The sequence below is a fragment of the Manis javanica genome, chromosome 7, assembly GCF_040802235.1.
Source record: "Manis javanica isolate MJ-LG chromosome 7, MJ_LKY, whole genome shotgun sequence".
NCBI classification, from domain to species: Eukaryota; Metazoa; Chordata; class Mammalia; order Pholidota; family Manidae; genus Manis; species Manis javanica.
The window spans coordinates 18,372,756-18,396,497 of NC_133162.1; the positions used below are offsets into that span (position 1 = coordinate 18,372,756).

At 36.2% G+C, this 23,742-nt stretch overlaps 2 protein-coding genes across 9 annotated transcripts in view; one reads left to right on the plus strand and one right to left on the minus strand.

Moving 5' to 3' along the window:
• Positions 1–16,327, plus strand: BBIP1 (BBSome interacting protein 1). Of its 3 annotated transcripts, none has more exons than XM_017649076.3 (4): positions 16–284; positions 476–612; positions 14,174–14,243; positions 14,867–16,327. In XM_017649076.3, the coding sequence occupies exons 3-4, from the start codon at positions 14,198–14,200 to the stop codon at positions 15,031–15,033; spliced, it is 213 nt and encodes a 70-aa protein (XP_017504565.1). In that variant the 5' UTR covers positions 16–284; positions 476–612; positions 14,174–14,197; the 3' UTR covers positions 15,034–16,327. The 3 variants fall into 3 exon arrangements, with proteins under 3 accessions (XP_017504566.1, XP_017504565.1, XP_017504564.1); XM_017649075.3 differs by having other exon boundaries at positions 16–230; XM_017649077.3 differs by lacking the exon at positions 476–612 and having other exon boundaries at positions 1–230.
• The window catches only part of PDCD4 (programmed cell death 4), a 24,287-nt gene continuing 16,868 nt past the window's right edge, over positions 16,324–23,742 (minus strand). For 5 of the 6 annotated variants that reach the window (XM_017649073.3, XM_017649072.3, XM_073240433.1 and 2 more), the window contains 6 exons: positions 22,661–22,758; positions 21,632–21,746; positions 19,174–19,281; positions 18,812–18,922; positions 18,054–18,193; positions 16,324–17,012 (listed from right to left, as the gene is read on the minus strand). In XM_017649073.3, the coding sequence (XP_017504562.1) occupies positions 16,952–17,012; positions 18,054–18,193; positions 18,812–18,922; positions 19,174–19,281; positions 21,632–21,746; positions 22,661–22,758 (633 nt within the window). In that variant the 3' untranslated portion in view covers positions 16,324–16,951. The remainder of the gene's footprint in view (positions 17,013–18,053; positions 18,194–18,811; positions 18,923–19,173; positions 19,282–21,631; positions 21,747–22,660; positions 22,759–23,742) is intronic. The other variant, XM_037001227.2, reaches the window with a different exon arrangement.

Here is a 23,742-nt window from a genome sequence, read left to right on the forward strand (position 1 = left end):
CGCCTTCTCAGCCTCCCACTGGGTGCCCATGGCTAGCCAGGCCACAGAGTAAGCCTCCTGCCGGGTAGAGCGACAACTCTCAATCGGAAGTTACTATTGAAGCTAAGGCAGCCATAACCGATAATGGCAACGAGAGTTTCCAGGCTTCTGGTCTCCGGTGTGACGCATTTCCCTTCGCGCAATTTCACGGTTGCCCTGGGCAACAGCTGAGCTCTCTGGGAGATGTATCTGTAAGTAGGCCCAAAAAGGGACCAAATGTGCCCAGACATTCCATGTTAGACGAGGTAATTCATACTCTGGACCACCTGCCCGGGTTGGGGGGGGAGAAAAAAGTTTCTGGGACGTCTGGTCACTTAACATAGGTGGACCATTTGAGGGTTCTGAAAATCCCTGTCCTTCCCGGAAGTTGCATTTGGCACTTCTAATGGGGGTCATGGCCAAAGGGTGGGAATAACCTGCGCCCCCTATGTCCCAGAGAATGCCCATTCCGCGTGGAGTCGTGAAGTGCGGTGAGTGTCCCTCGACCTCAACGCGTGGGGCCGGCCTGTCCAGAAGTCCCTCGAAGACCGAGCGCCAAGGGGGCGAGCGGGTCTTGGAGCCTCTTCCGCTCGGGTAAGGATTTCTTTCCGGGCTGGGCAGGCGACGGCCCGCCCTTCCTCCGCCCCTTTGAGGCTCCCAGTGGGGCGAGGCCGCTTGACCGGCCCCTCTCGCGTTGGCTGCAGCCAACCTGTATCGGAGGGTCGCCGGCGCCTGTCGCAGGGCGGAGCCCCTAACTCCTAAAAGATGGAGCTCCTCGCCCCGCCCCCTAAGTTCCTATTAAGTAGTTTCACCCCGAGTGTTGTAGGACGGAGAGTCTTGGGGCTTGAGGAAATAATTTTCCACTCCCACCTATAAAGGAAAAAGATGACCGCGACCCCACCTTTAAGTCTTATTTACCCGCCTCCTATCTTCACATTCTCTGTTTTCTCGCGTTTGTTGTTTGTTTTTGTTTCTTCTCTCCGGAATTTGTAAGCATTGACTACAATTCTGCATGAAGGTATACTGTTCTAATCCTGCATGTCTACGGTTTATTAAACAATTTAATGCTTGTGAATATTCGTAAAAATACCGTATTATTTCTTTATGGCTCTTGACAAGCGTTGTCATACATTATCTCCAGCATTTCCTTCTGTAGGCTTCGGTCAAGAGCTGTCAGTCATCTTAATACCGGGTTGGATGCCTAAAGCTTAGGGAAAAAAGTCCAGAACTTTCAGGTAAATTGAAAACTGTTTATACCCAGCCAGTCAACAAGGGTGCAAGCCTACCTTAAAGCCTTAATTTCTTTCTGCTTCCTTAGTACTCGTGCTCCAGCCAAAACAACTACCGTTTGTTTCTTCCAAGGTTAATCACTGAAACACCAGCCTTTTCTGATTCTGTATCCATGTCCTAGTTTTCCTTGGAGATGTGTTGGCAGATTCTCCTCAGCAAGAAGTAATTTCCTCTGAGCTTAGCTATTTGTACCTCTTTTATAACAACCGCTATTTTATGTAACAGCTGCTTATGTTCTTAGCCTCACTATTTTGTTTACACCTAAATAGAATGGTTTGTATCAGATTCATCTGCCTATCCTATCATTTTATCCTGCATATTATAATTATTTTGGTAAATACTCCAAGATTGAATAAATTGGGTGTTTCCTGCCAAAGACACTGCCAGAAAAGTTTTGTGGAACTTCAGTTTGTCAGAAATTCAGCACAGTCCCTACTCCTCAGTCTTTTCTTAAGACTTCCCTTCTGAAGTCTTTCCAACATGTTTTCTTCCCCCAATATTTTATTTAAAAAATATTTATACATAAAAAAGTTGAAAAATACAATAAACATTCATATACTCTTTGCCTAGATCCAACAGTTGTTAACATTTTGCCATACTTATTTCATCCCTTCTTATACACTTTATCAAACCATTTGGAAATAGGTTGCAGACATCTATAACTCTAAAATTTCCAACATGTATTTCCTAAGAATTAAAAAGTTCTGCAAAAATACAATATTATTATTACAACTAAGGAAATAAAATTCTATAGTATTTAAAATCTAGTATGTATGTACATTTTCACATTTGACCAAAGAATATCCTTTATACCATCTCCCCATACTCCTCCTAAAAAAATCAGGATCCAGTCAACATTCATGTATCATATTTGATTGTTGTCACTCATTAGACTTAATCTAGAACTTTTTCATCTTTTTTATTCCTTATGACACTGGCATTTTGAAGAGTTCAAACCAGGAATCCTTTTTGAATGTTTCATTTTTTCTTATTTCTTGTAAATCAGAAGTTGGTCTAGAGGCACGATTAAACTGAATTTAACATTTTTTACAAAAATATTTCACAGTATTCATACTTTTCCAATCATGATTAAGCATTCTCAGAACCAACTACATCTACCCATGCCATGAGTGGCTAGTTAAATCCATCCTACTTTTAAGCACACTCTCCCTTCTATGGTGTCCTACAAAAATTTACCATTTAATCTTCCTGTCTGTGCAGGTATGTTAGTGCCCTGGACAGGTGACAAAGAGCGCCTTCCTTTAATAAAGTGTTACTGCTATTTTGCCTACGCTTGGAGCTGATGCAATATAATCTACAACAAAGTGTACTGATGTCAGCATAGTTTCATGAGTTTCAACTTCTGGCACCCTGAGGACTGTTGATGAAAGCTGTGTGGGCCCTGCAATTCAAATACAGATGAGTCTTGATGTTATCAAAGCAGATACCAAGGCAGCTCCTAGCCATCTGGCATTTTGCATTAGTAGAATGTTTTATTTTCTACTAACTTAATAGTAGGGTCTGTTAGCAGAGTATTCCAGAACCATTGGCATCATCCAAGTTCGCCCAAGAACAGTTCCTGTTCTTAGACCTAGGCACATTTCAGGAGCTAGACACCACCCATTTTATTTACATGAGTCTGGATTAATTAGCCAGATTGAACATGTTGCAACATTTTTCTACCAGCAGATGCCAGATAGCAAAACAGAATAGAATCTACTGTATTTTACAACTATATGACATGATGTTATTTGGCATCTCCAGACGAACGTTATCAGTCCAAATTAAGCATTCTGATTGTATGTGGGTGGCCACTTGAGTGAGAGTGAGCATTACTACTTTGTGTCTGCTGAAAAACACTTTCTTTTTGGGCTCTTTTACCTTTTCTTGTTTTAGTTTCCTTCAGAAATCTATGCATTTGAAAATTCATCTATCAGTTTACTATAGTCTTGGATAAGACAGATAAAATCTTTCGTTATTTTTCCTACCTTTCCTACCACACGCGTCCACAACCTGCATGAGGCAGGTTGAACATACTTAAAAAGAATAATATTCACAAAAGAAAAATACTCTTTACTGTCCTTTGCATATAAACAGGATTGCTTCTGTTGCCTTCCTCAGTTCTCAGCAATTGTATTTTTGCTTCTTGATGCCCATTAATGACAAAATAGGACAGCTTAACATGTAATATGTTGCAGTGGCTATTTTACTGAAGTTGTGGAGTTAAATGCCTATAGTGCCTGGGCAGGTAAGGGAAAGAAGTAGGCAGTAGTAGGGACTGCTCATCTGAATAGGACATCAGTTCTCAGCCCTAGCTAAACTGCGGTCTGGGAATAGTCTGATACTGCCAAATTTGTCAAGGGGAGCTGAAATTTGGACTTGATGTGAAATCTCCTGATTTTTAAACATTGTTGCAAATACTTATTAAACATTTAGCAAACTAGCAAAACATTTAACTGGATAGGACCAACAACCACCAATTTATGACCTCAGTATTTCTTATGTGAAAATGTGATTGGTACTTTGGTTGGGAATCTCAAAATATTTCAGAAATGTTTTCTTTCTGCCATATTTCAGGTGCATTTACTTATCTAGGTTAGGGAACAAGTCACTTGTCAGCTCCCTCAAAAATTCAAGGTAGATTCTTATGTACACCAAAATTCTGTTGCTTTGATTACAATTTAAAAGGTTTTTACTCTTTGATCCCACTTAAAAACTGTCTACATTTTCTAAACCTTGAATTGTTATGAAACAGTTTTTTTTATCTTTTTTTTTCAGAAAAAAAATTCCTATTTCAAATATATTTAAGAACACAATTTGGTTGCACATGCTTTTTAAAAATAAAACAGTATTTAATAGAAAAAAACCTCTAAATCACTGTACCTTATAGGTACCATATACATCTCACAGGAATCATAGTGTTGAATTCAGAAGATTTTTAGAGTCAGAATATACTTAACAGGAAATCTAGAATAAGTCTTTTATTATAGTGATATGAAAATTATACTTGGAATAATGTCACACAGTATTTCTAAGCACTTTACATCCACTTTTCATGTAAACGTTGCAATGCAGGACGGTACCAAACATGTTTTTTATGAGAATATCAATTTAACAATTGGTTAAGAAATGTATTCAATGTCATATGGCTAGTTAACAGTAGAGCGACAATAGAACCCTGTACCAATTTAAAGTATAACCATGAAATATATTAAGAAAAAATGAAAACACAAAAACACTCCAGTGTAAGTTAAATCAATGTATGATTTTTGTGTTTTCATTTTGTGTTTTCATTGTCACAGCTTGTTTGAAATACTTGGAACCCTAAAACACTTGGAAGCATTCAATTTCAAACCTTAAAAATGGGGTTTTATATGATTAGTATAAACTGGTAAGTTCAGATAAATTGATGGGAAGAAAAAGCTAGTGGTAGGCACACATGGAGGATTACCACATTGACCCACAGAATGACTCCTTGGGGTTCCTAGCAAAATCAAATATTAGACTACAGAGACTTTAGTATATGAACTAGGAGGACAGTTGTAAAAATATCCAAATGCTGTCTTGAGCATTTTTAGAAACAAGGATATGTCTTTGGCATCCACAGTGTTTTCGTTTTGATATTTCTGATCCATATGTATACATGCTTGGTTACTAGGAATGGAATTTGGGTTTTAGTAATCTATCCCCATTCTCTTGTCTTCCCCGTATATGACTACAATGTACATTTTCCAGAGGCTAGGTGAAAGTAGGGTAACAATCTAAAGCTAGCTAATAGTGCCATTCATCTATTTAACTCATGATCTTGGTCTCATCAATATGTTTCATATAAGCTAATCTGTGAGAAAAAAAATAGAAAACTTGTAAGCTTCTATGATGTTGCACATTTCTAACTAACCTTGAGATTTGAAAGTTTCAGTGGCATATTTTAAAAATAATGCTAATGCTATAAACAAAATCCATAAACAAGCAGTTTTTTTTCCTAAGAAATTTCTTTCAGGTGGTGTCAAGCATGATAGCCTGAATGCTCAATCCTCAAATTAAGGACAGAGTGAAAAAAAAAAACTATATTGGTTAGAGCCACATTACAGAGGGAAAAAAAGGGAGGGCTTTAGTCAGTGTGCTGCAATATACTTTTATCCTGAGATTTACTGTTTGACTTATGTTTTATCTTCCTTCTCCCATTTCAGTAGAAACTGAATAGCATCTTTAACTTTCTTGGCTTCTACACACCATAGTCTACTGTCCTGTTGTCTGTCTGACATCTTCTTAAATGTTCTTAAATTCCTGCAGTATATGATATATAACTCCATACTAAATACATTTGGGGTCTGCAGACCATTCCTAAAGATGCAGCATAGAGAAAACTGAAGAGGTCAGGCTTTGGAGTCGGGCAGATGTGATTTTAAATACTGTTTCTCCTCTTATCAGCTGTGTAATTTGGAAAAGATAACTTCCTAGAGCTGTTTCTAGTGTGTTAAATTTAATAATATATGTATGTATGTATTAGGGGATGCAACAGGAAGTGGGTGATTGGGTAATTCAATTATGAAGTCACCTCTTAGCGTAGAATTTTTTATTACTGTAGAAAATCCCTTAAAATGTCTACATAGTTAAATGTTTTGTACTAAAACACTGTGCTGTTACTGTTATCATTAAGCAAACAAAAATTTAAGAGCCACTGTGCTAGACTAAAGGAAAGCTGAAGTATTTCTGGGCATTAAAACTAGTTTTCTTTTAAGATAACTTTTAAGACAATATGGGTATAAAGGGGGTGGGTTGAAAATTTTAAAGTGTCCCTCCCTGCTTGCCTGTAGGTTTCTCTTCATTATGTTTTAATAATAAGCCTCTATAACTCTAACATATGTCAATAGACTTGTTTTTTCTAAAAATCTAATTTTATGACAACATAATTGTTCAACAGAGTAGGAATCGGTGACATTCATTGACCTCTTACCATGTGCTAGGGACTGGTCTAATGGCTTTATGCGAGTCATGTCATTTAATATACTGTCTAAAGTTGGTACCATTATAAGCTTTATTTTACAGATGAAACTGAGGTTTAGAAAATTAATTTATTTAAATGGCTAATCTAAGATCCCTCTCTCAACCTCTACCCTGTACTCTTGTCTCTTTTTACCACCAACCCTACCACCATCTACCATCTTTCCACATCCTTCTTGGGTGATTTTATGTACTTCTATAGCTTAAACTACTGTGTCATTGACTCTCTAGGTCTCCAGTCCATTTTACCTTCCTACTTCAGTGGGTCTGAACCCAATTCATGGTCTTTACCCTTCCCTCCTAACCTGTCCTTCCTCTGTGTTCCCAGCCTGCAACATCCATTCAAACATGTTAGCCTGAAATCTCAGTCATCCTTGATCATTTCCTTATCACTTCAAGAGTTGGGGGGACAGGGGAAAGTGGTGCAGGAGTCTTGAATCTCAACGTCTTATATCCTTGAATATAATCTCTTGTATCTTCTCCTCTTAATACTTTATCATTGCTTTTGTTCATACCCCCATCATTTTACCTAAACAATTATAGCTTCCTTACTAATCTCCTTGCCTCCAGTGTCTCTCCTGTTTCTCCTTTTCTTCTTAGAATATGTGTTTCTAGAAAAAAAATCATGTATCATACCCACTCAGAGCCATTCACTTAGCTCCCTGCTGTCTATAAGATGTAAAGTCCAAACTCCAAGGCATGGCATTCAAGGCTGAACATACACTGGCTTCCACCTAGGAAATCCCACCACAGTATGTGCACTGTATGTACACTGTACTCTATAGCCATCCCCCCAGGCCTTTTTTTTTAATACTTTGTTCTTTGAGCATATTGTTTACTTTGCCTAGAACACCCTTGCCTTGCTATACACCCATTTCGCTGCATAGTAAACCCCCATCCATCCTTCTGAGACTAATTTCCAATGTCACATTTAGTGATTTTTCAGAGACCAGCCACTGTTACCTATCATGAGCCAGGCTATTCATGGTTTTGGTTTCCTAAGGCACAATAGATACATGCTTTTATTAAAGTATGTTGCACTCAGTTATAATTATTTATGTATACGTGTCTCTCTCCCCATTTTACCTTCCCCAAAATCCTCAAGGAGAGGAACTGATTCTTATCCATTCTATCACCCTCATTTAGCTGGAGCTGGCACAATTACAGACATTAAATATGTTTGTTGAAAGAAAAAAAAATCTGTTTGGATAGGCATATATGATCCCAAATTATTCTTATGTTACATTCATTTTCCACTCTGAAAGAATAATTTCCTTGTCACCAAAAAGAGCATCCTTTTCTACTCCAGTCTTTACCACCCGTTGTTTCCTTCTAAAGTTCTGTCCTTATTTAACAGAACCATTGCCAGTAACTTTATTTTTATGTTCAGTAATTATTCTATCAGTAACAATTTATTTTGGTCAGTTTTTCACTAATAATTGTAATAAATCAATCCAGAATATTTAAAAGTTTCATCTAAACATTTTTGTGGGAGAAAAGTATGGTAGAATAATCATTAAAATATGTTCATGCATGAGAATACATTAGAATAAAAAGTGTAATGATAATAGTCTAGGGAGAAAAAAAGATGTAAAATTTCTGGGTAATTTTTCAATATGCTGGAAATTACATCTTTTATAACTATTTAAACTTATTATAACAAATTTATATGTCAATTTAGAAACCTGTAAAGGGATACCTGGTTATTGTACCTAGCTTTTCAGAATCTCTTTGGGGTTGTACAAGCATAAAATTTGAGGATCACTAATACATATTCTGAAGTTTCAGAATGACGCTTTAGTGCTCTTGTCCAACCCCAAGTCCATAATTTAGTTTGGTTGTCAAGCTAAATCACCCCAGAGATTTTATGATTAACTATGTTATCAATGTGTATGATTGATTTAAAGTAGTAATCCTTCCTAGACTTAAGTGTCTTTGAATTCTTACTCCTACAGCTCAGTAAAATATTTCATGACAAAGATTTGGTTTCCCTCCAAGTTCAGCTCAAATGGCTATGACAGATTTGCTTACTTTGTCATGGCTTTGAAATGCACTATTCATCAAAACCATTATCTCTTGGGGAAATTACAAAGTAAAGAAACTATGGGGGAGAAAGGGAGCAGCTGATTATTTTCCAGTTATTGAGATCAAGGCTTCAAACATTGACACAAGCACTAAAAGTTTGTGTTCTCTTAGTATAAGAATTGTACTACTGCAACTTAATCTGTTTTCTTTTAAAATATGCCTTGACAATATGTATTATTTTAAAATCTAGCATAGTATTCCATGGATGTTGTAAAATTTCTTCAACCTTTGACATATTGCTAAACATTTGGATTCACCTATTGCTGAACATTTTGCTATTCAGTCAATGCTTTAATGAACATTCTTAATCTTATATCTTTATACACTCGTGCTTTTTTTCTTTAGGACTCATTTATTAGGAGCAGAATGTTTGGATCAAAGAAAATGTGCATATTTAGTTTTAGTAGATACTACAAAATATTCCTCTTAAAAAACTGTATCAAAAAACCCACCCACAAACAGAGAATGCCCATTGCCTTATATTTTCTCTACTGTGTATACTATCAGACTTTTTGCTTTTTTGTAATTTCAAAAGATATAACACACATCAAAATGAGACCTCGATTTCCACCTTCTTAATGAGGCCATAATGATTTTCCCACTTAAATTGCAAGACCCATCCCATCAACTTAATGGGGTCTTCTAAATCCCTATACTACCTTTCTAGCATCTTATTATTTGTTTCTCTCCCTTACTCTAGACAGTAAATTCCAAAAGGTCAAGGTTTAGGTTTTGTCTGTTTTGTTCATTAGTGAACAGTGCCTGGCACACTGTAGACATATTTATTGAGTTGAATGACACTGCACTTGTATGATACACGATTTTAACCATAGCTTGTATGTTTCTCCTTTGGTCCATATTGTCCCTGGTGTTTCACATACCTTACCAATAAGAAAGTGTCCTTAGGAGGGCCACAACTCCTTAGGGCACATTACACCAGACAAAACACCCATCTTTGGCTATTAGCAGGCCTTCTGGAGAAGGAGATAAATGCTCCTTCCTACTCTGGACTCCCTGGGCAGTTGATTATCAAGACTATGTAGCTTTGCTCTTGCGCAGACCATCTATCCACCACCTTGCTTATTTTAGCCCTTCCCTTCCTGTTTCTTTCCTGCCAGTGCCTAGGGGGGGCTAAGAACAAGAACCAACCCTTGTAAAGTAGACACTCCACCCAGGCAAGTGACGGCACTGATCTTCCCCATACCAGACCCAACCCAATTTCTGCCAGGCCTTTGGCCCCACACCCTTTCCAGTAACAATGGCAGCTTAGTAAAACAGAACTAAGATTGGTAGAGCACCAAGTTTCATTGTTTTCCTCAGGCCAAATTTTGTGTGAAAGAGAAAACAAAGGTAAGTGATTAAATTCTGAGTGTATATAAAACAGTTGTGATTTAAGTATTTGTTCATCCACCATTCAGCAATTTGTTGGTATAAAAACTCGCGGCTGCTATGTATTTTCTTCACATTTATCAACATTGTAATGGCTATCTGCCTTTCAGTAGCTTCTGATGTCAGATTTGCACCAAAAGATCTTTAATGGAGAGGCTGTTTACTATAGCTGTATTCAGGCTAATGAGAGACCTGCAATGTTATTAGCCTTCAACATTACCTGGAAAAAAAAGGAAAGATCACTAGGTACCACTAGCTGACGTAGCTACATAACAGGAAGGAAGGAGGAGCCGTGCACTCCAAGGAAATCGCGTATCACTTCCCCTCAGGTTCCTGTTAGTGATGTGTTGCCTTATTCCTTGTCCATCGCCTACTTCATTTTTGGGCAGAGCAGTGGAGGTAAATTTTGGTGACAAAGTTCCAGACACAGGTAGAGGTCTTTGGGAACCTTAGATATTACAGAACAGGAATTTGAACAAGAGAGGAGAAAAGAGCCATGGTGGATGAAGAGTAGGAGGCTTTTACTAAGAATATCAGAGTAGTAGTGCTGAGTGGGAATAACTAAGACCAGAAGCAGCTTCACTTAATAATAACTAATTTTGCAGTGTGTGGTAAAAGCAGGCACCAAGCCAACATCACCACTTTAGAAATAATAAATCTTTCTTCTGTGGTAGTGAAATTGTGAAAGATGCATGGTAAGGTTGCATCAGTGTGGCGAAATATCACAAAATGGGTGGGACTGTCTGGAGAAGCATCTGTGTTTGGAAAGGGATCATGCTACAAACTACAATCCAGAGCACCTGGCATGTAAAGCATAGCAGTAATCTGGGATTTAACACTGGAAATAAATGTCATCAGCCAGAGATGGCATATATGGCAGGTATTCATAACAAAATACTCCTATGGGGGTATTCGCTGGCACTTTAGCATACAGTATCCCTGTATTAGAGGAAAATAGTAACCTGAAAGCATACCTTGCTTCTGTTCTTCAAGAGCCAGTTTCACCTGTCTGTGCTGCTTCCTTACAAATTGCAGCTATGTAGCCTGTAACTGATCCTTAGGATGCTTTTTGTCATTTCAACAAAGGAATTAAAGTAAAAAGTATCTGTTAGCTATTGAGAGAAGTGGTGAAATTAGGAAGTGCTTACCTGCTACCCCCTCCTTTCCCTATTTACTTTACCCCATCTCCCAAATGGTCATGTTTTTTGCATCACCCACTGTAAATGAGATGGTGTATTTTTTCCCTAAGTACATGTATAACAGTAGCAATATTATACACAGCAGTAATAGTAGTATAACTTCATTTGGGTACTCGGACCTGATTACAATGTGGGTAAATATGTGGGAGGGGGTCTTCCCACGCATATTTACACCAAGCAATTCTCATACACCAGCAGGGTGTTGGAGAACTGGACTAAATTCTGATGCTATCTGCCCGGAGACAGCATCAGATTCTCCAAGTTAAGGGCTCCGTCCTATAAGACTGCCCTCCAACCCCTGATTCCATCTGCCGGTCACAAACCCCAGGCAGACCTACCAGCTACAGATTCCAGGCAGCCCTACCAGCTACAGATTGGAATTTCCCGTGACCTCCCCCTTGGGTTCGATTAATTTGCTAGAGCAGCTCACAGAACTCAGGAGAACACTTATATTTACCAGTTTAATAAAGGATACAAATCAACAGCCAGATGAAGAGACATAGGGCCAGGTCCCAAATAAAGTAGTTTCTATCCTTGTGGAGCTTGGGGCCTGGCTTGGTGACACAGGGAGGCATTCTGGTTCCCCAAGCATATAAGCTCTCTTCAGCCGAGCAGAGCAGAGCAAAAGTGAGCTCTTCTCACGGGTTTTGTGAGGGTTTCACTGCATAGTCATGATTAACTAAATTGGCTATTGGCTGATTCAGCCTCCAGCCCCACCTTGTGTGGGGCCAAAAGTCTCTCATTAACATGACAAAACACCTGTTTCACCTTTAAGATTCTGCAATGTTTTCAGGAACTGTGGATGAAGAACAAATGTATCTGGGAAATACATATTTGATCATATGAATGACCAAATATGTATTTCTTAAAACTCATTGTAGTCCATCCCCTGGTCTTCAAACACAGATTAATTACAGCAAAACAATCATACCCATCACAGAACTTACGTCTGGTATGGCATTTACCAATGCAAATAGGCCTAACATGGAGAAGCCAGTGCTGGAAGGAGACATATTTAAAGAGACAAGTCATTTGTCCTATAAAGCTTATGACCAGAGTTTCTCCCAGAGCAATGTAACTGGCTTGCAGGTTGTCTTTCAACCTTGTCAGGTTCCAAAACCAGAGGTGGTCATTGCAGACAGAAGGGTGTAGCTTCACCCTTCTGGGCATCTTGTATGCTCTTGCTGAGAGAGACTATTCTCTTGCTCTGAGCCTCTCTTGAGGCATTAACAAAATGTTGGATTTCTCTCATTGCATCACCCATTTATTCATCCCTTTATCCTCAACTATAATTTCTCCTTCCATTTGTCATTAATCTTTACCCAGACTTTTCCCCCCCTGTGGAAGGGACGTTAGGTTCAGCTACTGTGCTGGTCCATATTGCTGGCAGCAATACTAGTCTACCAAGTGTCTTCCCCTCAGTCCACTCCCACTCATGTAAGGTAGGTTACACAGGTGCAAAGCTAGCTAGCTGTCCTGGCCACTAAGCAGCACAGCTGAGCTCACTGTCAGCCCCAACTTGGCTAGGTGGGGTGAAGACCCTTCGGAATTCTGGCATAAAGGTTTGAGGGTAAGGTTACAGTTTCTTGCTTGGTAATCTTCCCTGCTTCTGGCATCCATAGTTGGAGACCTGGTCCTAGGACAACTGCATCCGGTAGAAACAAAGAAAGTTGCGGTGATGTGGGCAAGAACTGTATAGTCACACCAGCGTCCTACCCCACACCCTCTTCCCCAGAACCCCCAGAAAAAGAGAAATCTATCCAGTGGGGACCCTCCCTTAATCCCCCCTCAATTTGTGTGAGCACACGCTCCTGAAGGCATGTAAACCAGCCCCTCATGCCTTTATCTCCTCCTGTTTTAAACAGCAAATGTTTTCAGCTGCTCATTCTAATTTTCTATTAAACCATTGCTCTTAGGATGATATGCAACATGGTATGTCCATCTGATATGTCTCTTGGCCCAGTTGGACACCATGGGCTAAGTGTGTCCCTTGGTCTGAAGAGATGTAATTTGGTGGTCCAAATTGGTACAGTATCTTCTGTTCCAATCCTTCAACTGTATTTTGAGCATTCGCAGCTACCACCAGGTATGCAAAGCCCAGTCCAGAATAAGTTTCTATTCCAGTTAGGACCTATTTATATAGCCCCCAGGGGTACTAGTGTTGATCCATGTAATCCACCTGCCGGCTATGTACAGGGCCTTTCCACCCAGGGAAATTTTCCCCATAGCCAGCTGCAGTCTTTCTCTCTTGTTGACAGAAGTTCTTGGAATTGTGCCTCATAGAGTGCAAAAGGAGTATGTCTAGATTCAGCCCATCTGCATTGCTGCAGCTCCCCTATGTCCACTCATTTCATGGACCTAGGTGGCCATCTTGAGAGAATGCACCAACAGGTCCACTTGGTGGTTCCAATCACCTTCTGATCCTGGAAGGGGGTTCTACTGATGGGCATTGACATGTCCTACTTTAATGCATCCCTTAAAATTCCCATAGTGATTTCCATAGGGCTGCACCACACACAGGCATATAAGTCCAGTTTCCATTGCCCATTTACCCGATCACACAGCCAGGCCATTAACTACAGCCCACAAGTCAGTAAAAATCCAAATACAAGGGCTTTTATCATTGTTCAATTCTTTTGTCACTGCCCTTGGGTGGGGGTCCAGGTCTCAATGTGACATCTGTTTCACCTTTTAAGACTGCAGTGTTTTCAGAAACTGGATGAAGACCAGATGAACTTGGGAAATATATATTTGGTCATATGAACGACCAACTGTAATTCTTGTAACTCATTGTATCACGCCCACCAATCTGGAGAGATTCTATCGGTAAACCAAGATGGCTGCACATAAATGCCTTTGTTTTTCCTTAGCTGATAGGTGTTATCTTTGCCTAGAAACTGAAGCCCTACCAAATTTTCATTAGAGGGGGGTAAAACCTTAAGACATACAGCCTTCCAATTAACACCTCCACTGATTAAAGTTGACAAGACCTAGATGTTTATGTGAACTACTGCAACCTTGTGTCAATGAAAAGACCCACAGGAAAAATTACTGGGAAAATTATGCAAGTATAAAGTAGTTCATTTTCTGTAAGAATTGTAACTTTACTTCTTAAAGTACAATGGAAATATCTCAAGCAATATGCTTTGGGAATTTGTTCTTAAATGATTATTGATTTCTCATTGAAGGAAAAACTATCCAACGATTCAGATATGGCGGAAATCAAGTCAATGTTCCGGGAAGTTCTTCCTAAACAAGGTATCTAAATCACAGATACTTAGGTCACACAATATTATAGGGATCTAAAAAGTTACAGGCAGTGTCACATAGCAGGCTCAATAGCTGAATATCTGAAACTATTTTATGTCCTATGTGCCACATTTACTGTCCACTTTTAGTATACTTTTTTCACGAGTAGGTTGTGAAGGAGTAATCCATTTTTTTTTCCAGTGAAAGGGTGACAAATGAAGCAGTTTCTTAAGCCTAGAAATCCTATTATACTCAAGACTGCAGATTACAGTATGAAATTTTCAGTGAAAAGCTGAAGGTCTAAATACTCAGTAACTTGAATATCACATTAAATTCACACCTTATTTTTATGGACTGTATTTCTCCCAATTTTTTTTCAAATTAAGCATTTGACACAAAAAGTTGTGGTACCTCATTAACTTGGACCCTTAGGTGGAAAGTTCAAAACTTGTCTTCATGAAGTATTAAATATTGCTTTTGTTTTTTTATATTGAAGAAATGTTGCAGGGGTAAATAGAACAAGAAATTTTCACTGACAATGGATTAAGTTTTTAGACTTTCATTCTAGCTGCAAATCCAAACCACCAAAAAACTGGGTTATCTCACTCAAACTTATTTCTTTTTAAATTTAGGGCAGGTGTCTGTGGAAGATATAACCACAATGGTGCTATGTAAACCCAAACTTTTACCCTTAAAATCTCTGACTCTGGAAAAACTGGAGAAGATGCAGCAAGCAGCCCAGGATACAATTCACCAACAAGAAATGGCAGAGAAGAAACAACAGCAAATAACTCAGTGAATGATAATTACCATTTCTATGTAACACCCTATTAACAATAGCAAGAAAATTTGCATCTGTATGCTGATAGTATATGTTAATAGAACTGATAAATGTTCATAATATAAAAATACCCGACTGAAATATGTATTGTAAATTTAAACAGTCTGGTTTGTGTTGAACATAAGTAATTAAACTTTGAATCCAAAATTTTTTTTTAACCCAAGTTTTTAGAATTGGAAATTATTTTTCACCATTCCTATCAGTTAATTTAAAAATACCCGACTGAAATATGTGAATCTGGTTTGTGTTGAACTTAATTAAACTGAACCCAAATTTTTTTTTAACCCAAGTTTTTAGAATTAGAAATTACTTTTCACCGTTCCTATCAGTTTTATAGATAATATTCTTAGGCACAAGAAACCAAATGCAACTTTTATATTCAAAGAATCTTTACATATTTAAAACTTAATTTGATACATTCTAATATTGTGTACATGTTCAGCTTTTACATTATCTAATTTTAAAACATTTTTATGAATTTTATGTCATGTTTTAAGACTAACTGATCCTACCAGTAATGACAAACTGCATTTCTTAAATTTGATTTTTAAGAAACCCTCAGTAGTTCCTTGAGCTTCTAACAATACTGATTTTAAGGACTCAAGAATAATCTGGCTACTTTTACCTTGCAGGAATCAAGGTAAAATCTCAAAATGGAAAGTAACATGGACTTGAAAGAGTCCATGAGATAAATATGAACATTAAACTTGGAGTTTTAGTTATAAAAGACTGTACCTAAGCCTGTAATAGGTATATTCCTAAGAACACGTTTGTAAATTCTGAATATAATTTTTGGTTGGTTTGCTGTAATCAGTAATTGAAAATTTAAATTAGCATAGACCTTGAGGCCTCTTTACTGAGTAATCAGGCTCTGAAAAAAAGGTTAGAAATGTGATCATTCTTTAGATAACTTACTTGTTGTAGTGAACTATTTTCTCAAACACTGGGTAAATGTTACTCTTTGAAAAATGGTTTTTTATAACAAACATTACTTTGTAATTGACTTAAGAATGATGAAAGGTATATATATATATATATTTTAAATTTCTTTAAACTCTAGATACAAGTGTGCATGCAATTTCCCAATATTTAAAGAATTTATTTACTATTCTATTTTTCATTTAAAAGTTTGCGAGAAACAAAGTTTAAATTCACTAGGTTCACATACGTTCCCTTTTATGACTTAAAATCTGCTGTGTGAAATAAGTTTTTAAAAGACCTAAAATAAATGAATTCCAAATAATCAACACTGCTTCACATGTTTTATTTTGTCATATGTTCATCTAGAACCAGGTTCATTTTTCCAGTTTTGTAGAAAAATAGATGTTCCAGCCACCATTTACTTAACTGTCTAGTCTTTAAGACCAATCAGTATGTTCCCTGGAAAGATTAGTGAGTCTCATGACTAACTCGTTTTCTTAAAATTCTTTAAGAAATAGCTTTCTGTTTACTCCCAAAGCACAGTATTTCAACAGCAGCAGCCAACGTGGGGTTTTAGCAGCTTAACTTTAACCCCCTAAATAAAGCTTTGTATAAACCAGTGATTTTACTACAAAAACACTGTCCTTGAAAGAAAGGAGTGGCAGTCAGACATCAATGCAAAACTTGGAATGATTAGGTCATAAACATGGCATTTACAAAATATTCCACTTAAGTGGTTACTTTTCTGTCCCTCCTTTATACCCTCAATAAAAGAAAAAGAAAAAAGAAAGCACTTCCTTTAAAAATTCCCCTTACTTATTAAGATTATAAAATTTCAGAAATGCCTTGTACCCAAAACAAGTGCCTTAAGGAAAAAAAATCCTGTGCTAACAACTCTTACAATTCAGATACATGTATTTTTTTTATAACATCTAGACTGCAAGAGTTCTTATAGTCAGTAGCTCTCCAGTTTAAGACGACCTCCATCTCCTTCACTTACAAAACGTTTTCTTCCTCTGTAATGGAAAGAACACAAATGTGAAAACATAAGAAATTTTGACTATAGTCAATTTAGTATTTAAAACCTGGTATTTTTTGGTTATTAAGTTTTTAAGGATTTTATTGTCATTTTAAAAAGTCAGCCTGCCTCTCTTTTGAAAAAGAATTTCTTTTCATGCAATATATCCTAGGATCTAACATATTAAATGAACTGCTAATCTCCACAGTCTTTAGTTAAATAAAAGCTCAATTACTGAAATAAGTTCATTGTCCAAATGGAATCATATAAAAAAATTAAAATATAAGACAAACATTACACTATTCAGAATTTTTACATTTATTTCTATGTCATATTATTTGAAAGCTAAACACTGAGCCAAATAAGAAATACCAACATGATTTGGAATTACGCAAATTAGCACTATAGACGCTTTCAAAATACCTGTTTAAATTTTTTTTCAGATGTAGAAAAGCTATAACCCAAATGTAGAAAAACAGATGAGAATCCAGTTAATTCCAGTCTATATCCTATTTTGGGATTCCTCCAAAAAATCACACACATACACAACACACTTTCTAGTGAGGTAAAATCCAACTAGCCCCAATCACCCATTCTATGTAGGAAAAAGAAAGCTATGTAAAGTACAAGAATTAGCCTAAATCTTTGAAGCCAAAAAATGTGGATACATCTTTGGCCTCTACCATGTGTGACTTTAAAAAAGGTACATTACACCTCCCTAAGCCTCAATGTTCTCATCTGATTGGTAATAATATCTACTCTGAAATAATATTTAAACTACTTAGAGCCCGGTACACAGAACTGCTATACATACTAGTTTTATTTCAGTGAACTGGGGCTTCATGAGGTAGTCTTGTACAGATTTACAAGGGGACAAAATAAGCTTTGCCCTTGTTTTTCCATAGGTGATTTCACTCTTGAGTGACTTCAGGGAAGTTACTATTATTTAACTGACAAAGCTGGAATGAAAAAAAATTAGCTTAGCCTCCCCAAGCATCTCAACCAGTGTTTTATGTTGAGGAAGTAATAAATAAAGTACCTTGAAGGACAAAGATCTCTGAGTTGTTTGGAAATTATTCCAGCCTGAAAACATTCTTCTACAAATCGCTCAAGCACAGAGTATGAACGTGGGACATCCAGATTAATGTCTGGAATTTCATTGTAAATTCTTTCATAACCCTAAAACAATGGAATTATATACAGAACTGTTAGCTGACATAAAATATGTAATGCCATACAACTTCACTGTTATCAAGCTATATTTAAGGCCAAGTGTTCATATAATTAGACTGAAGTCAGATCTGAACCTTGAAAAGTACAGGTAGTAGGTACATCTGTTACAGAATGTTTTCCTTAAAACTCTTCTCTCAAAAGAGCTTCAGGCATGTATCAGATGGTGGACACATTTCTTCCCTATCTACTTATCTATATATATTCAGTACATTTTTTTAAAAGGAGAACCTCACCATTTTAATGCATACAGTTTTAAATAGGAATACATTAACTACTTTATAATTTGTTACGTTTCCACATGTAAAATAGAAATTATATCTTAAAAACAGAGCTCGAGGAAGAAAAAAAACACACAATCACATTTTGTAAAATACAGGTTAAAAAAAAACACTAAAATGTTACTTCCAGAAGGGCTGCAAGAGGGTCAAACATTACCATAAAAAAAAAGGTATACTACTACTGAACATACCTAAAAAAATAATTTGATTGACAATTTCTAATCTTTATTCAATCATATATTTAAGGCCTAACTCTAAAAATTGCTCAAAATAATGTTATACTTACTCTTTTCATTTGGTCTAGAGTAATGGTAGATGATTTCCAAAGGGATTTTAATAAATCCAAAATCATCCTAAATGTACTTTCTCCAGTTGACTCTAAAACCATTACAATGGCCTAAAAATTGAAGAGTGAATCCATGAATGAATTTTTGGTCATTAATTCATATAAGAAACTGCTCCTAAAATACATCCGAACCCTTTCCTCTAATATGTAACTATAATCATTACAAAAATTAAAACTTTCTCCCTTAATAATAAAATTTTTAAAAAGGAAAAAATGATGTATGTTATCAAAGTACCATTAAGTCACTATGGTGCAAAAAGGAACACTTAATAATTCTCTTTGGAATGTCAAAGTAACCTTACTTCATATACAAGCTCATGGTGAAAATGAGGTACTTCCAGTTCCTTAAGGCAATGTTCAGCTTCAGATATGTCTCCAGAGAGTAAATACTCTTTAAGCAGCATATCAATCTGTTAGATTTAAAAATCAAAATGTGTTATAATTCCAGGTTTTTTAAAAAACTGTGCTATGCCTAAATGATTTCATATTGTACGATGAAATAACAAGTCACCAACAACTAAGAATATATAGACATGACACCATTCTAATAATTTTTTCATAAGTAAATCCTCAATTTTTTTATAGTTCATAATTGTGAAGAAAATGTAGTTCTTCCTTGTATGTTAATCAATGAAGATCTACGAACAGACTTTAAGATGTACAAGGCCTGAGTTGTGGCCATGCTTGCTCCAATGCTTCATGCAGAACAAGGGATCTAAATACCACCAGAGGGCACTAACTGAAAGTCTCAAAATGAAGTTTCAAAGTGGCACATTAACTTCCACCAGGACGTCCTTAATTGTGCACTGGAACCCAAAAAAGGAGTGATGATAATACAGCTTTACTAAACAAGGCAAAGATTCCCATATAATTTATCTTTTCTGTACAACTGAAGATTCAAAACCCATTATCTGAAATGCTCATCAGTAATTCAGCTTCCAGTTATAGTTAAAAAGGCAAGTCTTGACTTTCCTCTCCAAATTTTGTACAGTAACATCTATGACACCAGAGAAAAGGGAGACAAGTTTTTCAGCACAAGAATTTCAACTAGGTATATTCTTCCCTATACAGTGCCTATTAAAGTGACCTCTGCACCTGTAGATACTCCATGAATGTTGGCTGATTGGATAAAATAATCTCATTTAAGTATCTTCTAACTTCTACAACATTTTCATAAAAGGTGAAATAAAATTTGATCAATAGACTACATCCTGATAATTCCTATTAGCATGCTTTTGTAATTATTTAAAGCATGGCATTTGAATGTCTTTTCACTTTATAAATTAATTCTATTTAATAATGTCACTTAGTTTTTTAACTTTGTTTTGTAAAACATTTAAATGTTTCCTATCAGGTTCCATGCTTTTTTAAGATTAAATTATAAATACATGTATACATTTCTAAAAGTCCTCTTTGTCCATCTTATCACTCCATGTGAAAGTAAATGTATATGCAACTAATGTCAACCTCAAACTTACATATTGGTAGTTTTATTTCTATTTTTATCTTTATCATATTTTTGTTCAGATGATTCACAGATCATAATTTTGGACTTTCTCAAAATATTAATTTTTAAATTAATGGTTTACATGGGAGTTTTACCATCTAAACGCTGTTAAGACTTCCAATCTATAAACATGGGATATTTTCTCTACTTAAGTCTTTAATTTTTTCAACAATGCTTTGCAGTTCTCAGTGTATAAAACTTCCACTTTTGCAACCTTGCTGAATTCATTTACTAGTTAGTAGTTTGGGCTTTGTTTTGTCTTTTTGTGCATTCATTTGGATGTTCTGTTTACAAATCACATCATCTGGGAATAGAGGTAGTTTTACTTCTTCCTTTCCAATTCAGATGGCTTTTATTTCATTTTCTTGCCAGAATGCCCTGTTATCTTGACTGTTTTTACACTCAATTTTTCTAATAATTTTTTTAAAACCAGAGATTATAATTACGACATTACAAACAATTCATCTACCTTAATACATATAAAAGTAAAAATAGTCAAAGCTCTAATTATATTTTGAGCTCCTTAACATCAAACTAGAGATCCATAGCATTATAAGATTTATTAAATATCAAAACTATAGTCACATGAAGATATACTCAAAAATCAGAAGCACATGTAAATCTTATTTTCTTAAAGATCAGAAAATAAGGAGATGAAGTACTTCTTTTTGTTTCTTGTTATAGACTACCAATTTACTACAAGAAAAAATCCCTTGAGAATAAATCTAGCATTTTAATACAGTGAATCAATTACTTTGTCTTTTAAAGCATTCATTCATACAGGTAGTGAATTTCCTTATAAAAACCTGCCAGCAGTGTTCATAAGTCATAAAACCCGAGACTATCCAGTTTCAAATTGCTCATATAAAAATGGGTATTTGTTGAACAACTACAAAGTAGAAAGTCTTATTTCAATAGTATATGTAAAATTTTAAATAGCAATATAAGAAAAAGACTTCAGGAATTCCTCTGAGGTTCACACACAGCCTTCTTATAATTATTCATGGAAACCCTTGTAACTTATGAGTCTCATTTTTAAGTTAGAGAAACCATAAAAATTCAGTAACAATTGTATAATTATTACATAATTTATAGCAAAAGGATATATAAAGCCAAATATACAAGGACTGTTCATTTTCCATTTGCAGCTGTAAGACTGAACTTCATTTCTGTCCTCAAAAGTACCAGCTAGAGAGCATAATTTATTTCCTAGAGGAATACATATAAATTAAATACAGTAACTCAATAGTTACCTCTTTAACAAGGTGATTAACAGACTGCTGTCCACCTCCAGAACCCCAAACACTGTCTTTGCGCTTTCCACCTTTAGACATACTCAGGAGCACAGTAGCCTTGTCCAGAGCAACTCTACCAAAACAAAAAAAATTGATTCTGACATTTGGATGTGCTTGATGTTGATCAAATTATGGATAAAGTTGAAAAAAATTGCATATGCACTCAAAGCTTTCACATAACATAAAAACAATCTAAAATTCAAGTGTTTTAAAAACCTATTTCTCAAAATACAAAGTTGGGAGCAAAAAGAGTTGCTTTTCATGTTAATTCTCATACTCCATTATTCCCATTTCTCAGTCAAAATCTAATGTTATTACAAAATAACTGATCTATACCAAGAAGTGATTTTTTACATAGATCCATGCCTTCCCACCAGCGCAACCATTCCACTATGACCTGAAGTAGTTCCTAGAAACTAAGCTAACATCTACATCTGAGTAAACCTAAGACATGGCTAAGCTGAAATCTAAGTTTCCAGGAAGTCATGAAAAATCATAGAGCATAACTCCTAAATATCACATTTAGCCTATAATTAGTTATACCAAAAAATAATAGTGACAACAAACATCATTTCCTAAGATTTCTATAGCAGATAAATATAAAATTGAAAATGGGACTCCTTTGTTGATATTGTCCATCTGACTAGATTAAAGAATGGCAAAATGTTAAAACCTGAAGGGACCTTAAAGAACATTCTAAGTTCAATCCTTTATTTTATAAATAAACAAACTGAGGCTCAGAGAAGAGTGGCTTGACATAAGGGTAGCTAATGTTTTGCTCAGCTAAAACACAGAACTTCTGCATCATAGTACTGTCCTCTTCCTGTTCTATCATGCCAACAATCTTTCTCTGTTTTAACAGTGGAGAATACACACAAATGACAAATAGATGCCTATAATGCCTGATTAATTCAAGTGTTAACTTCAATAGACTACTGTAGAATTTTTCCATTTTGAAATTCTAAGTAGGAAAATTAATTTACTTACCTAGCCTGTACACAATCTACAGTTCCTCTGTAACTATCAATATAGGTATTACATAAAATTCCATCTCCAACAGCTCTAGCAATAAATTGGCCCACCAACTATAAGAAAAAAGAGAGCAATATAAAAAAATTAAAAATAAACCTTTATAGAACATGATTTCTAAACATACAAATGAAGACTGGTTGAACTACAGTCATACACTAAGACATGATGAAATATACAAAAAGTATCTGTTAGCTCCTGTTAGGCTTGGCATATGCTCCCACAGCTTAACCTTCAAGTTGAGTGTCATCAGAGCAGGGGACCACATCTCTTTTGCATACTACTGATCCCCAGTATTATGCACACTGCCTGAAACATAGTATATGATCAAAATTCTTATGTCAATGACTTAAATGTCAAGAGAGAAACCTCTCTTCTGAAAACAAAACAAAAAATGGGACTAGGCTTTTTCAGAAAACAGATTAAAAGAATTCAGAGAAAAAAGTTGTGTAGAATTTCCCTGTATGGCCCTGGAAGACGACTGGTTAGCCAGAGACAGGTAAGATTCCTCAAGGGAGGAACAACCTAAGACAGGCACAGTCGCAGGGGGACCATCAGGTGAGAAATTGGGGATCAACAGAGGTGAGGCTTAGAACCTCACCCTCACTGTTTTGAGAGAAATCTTCTGCATCCGTGGATGTTTTGTTGCCCTTGTCTAGCTTGGATTAATACTTAGCTTATAGGCACACACCTGATCATCTACATTTGCTTTCTTACAGCACTAAACTATGTTTTCTACCTTTATCTTGCATCTACCTACCACTTCAGCATTTTATTTTTTTTAAAAAAAAAATAATAATAATAATAATAAGGGAGAAATGTGGGATTCTCATATAAATCAAGTATAAAAATCAAACGAATATCCATATTTGACCTGATGGTTTATAGTTCATAATGTGTGATCAAAACCGAAAGTTTCTGTGACGACTGCCCTTGCACTGTTCACCATGTAAGAACTTAGTCACTATGTAAGAATTTGTTCACCATGTAAGAACTTGTTCGTTGTGCTTCAGAAGATCCAAGACTGATGAGAATTAGAC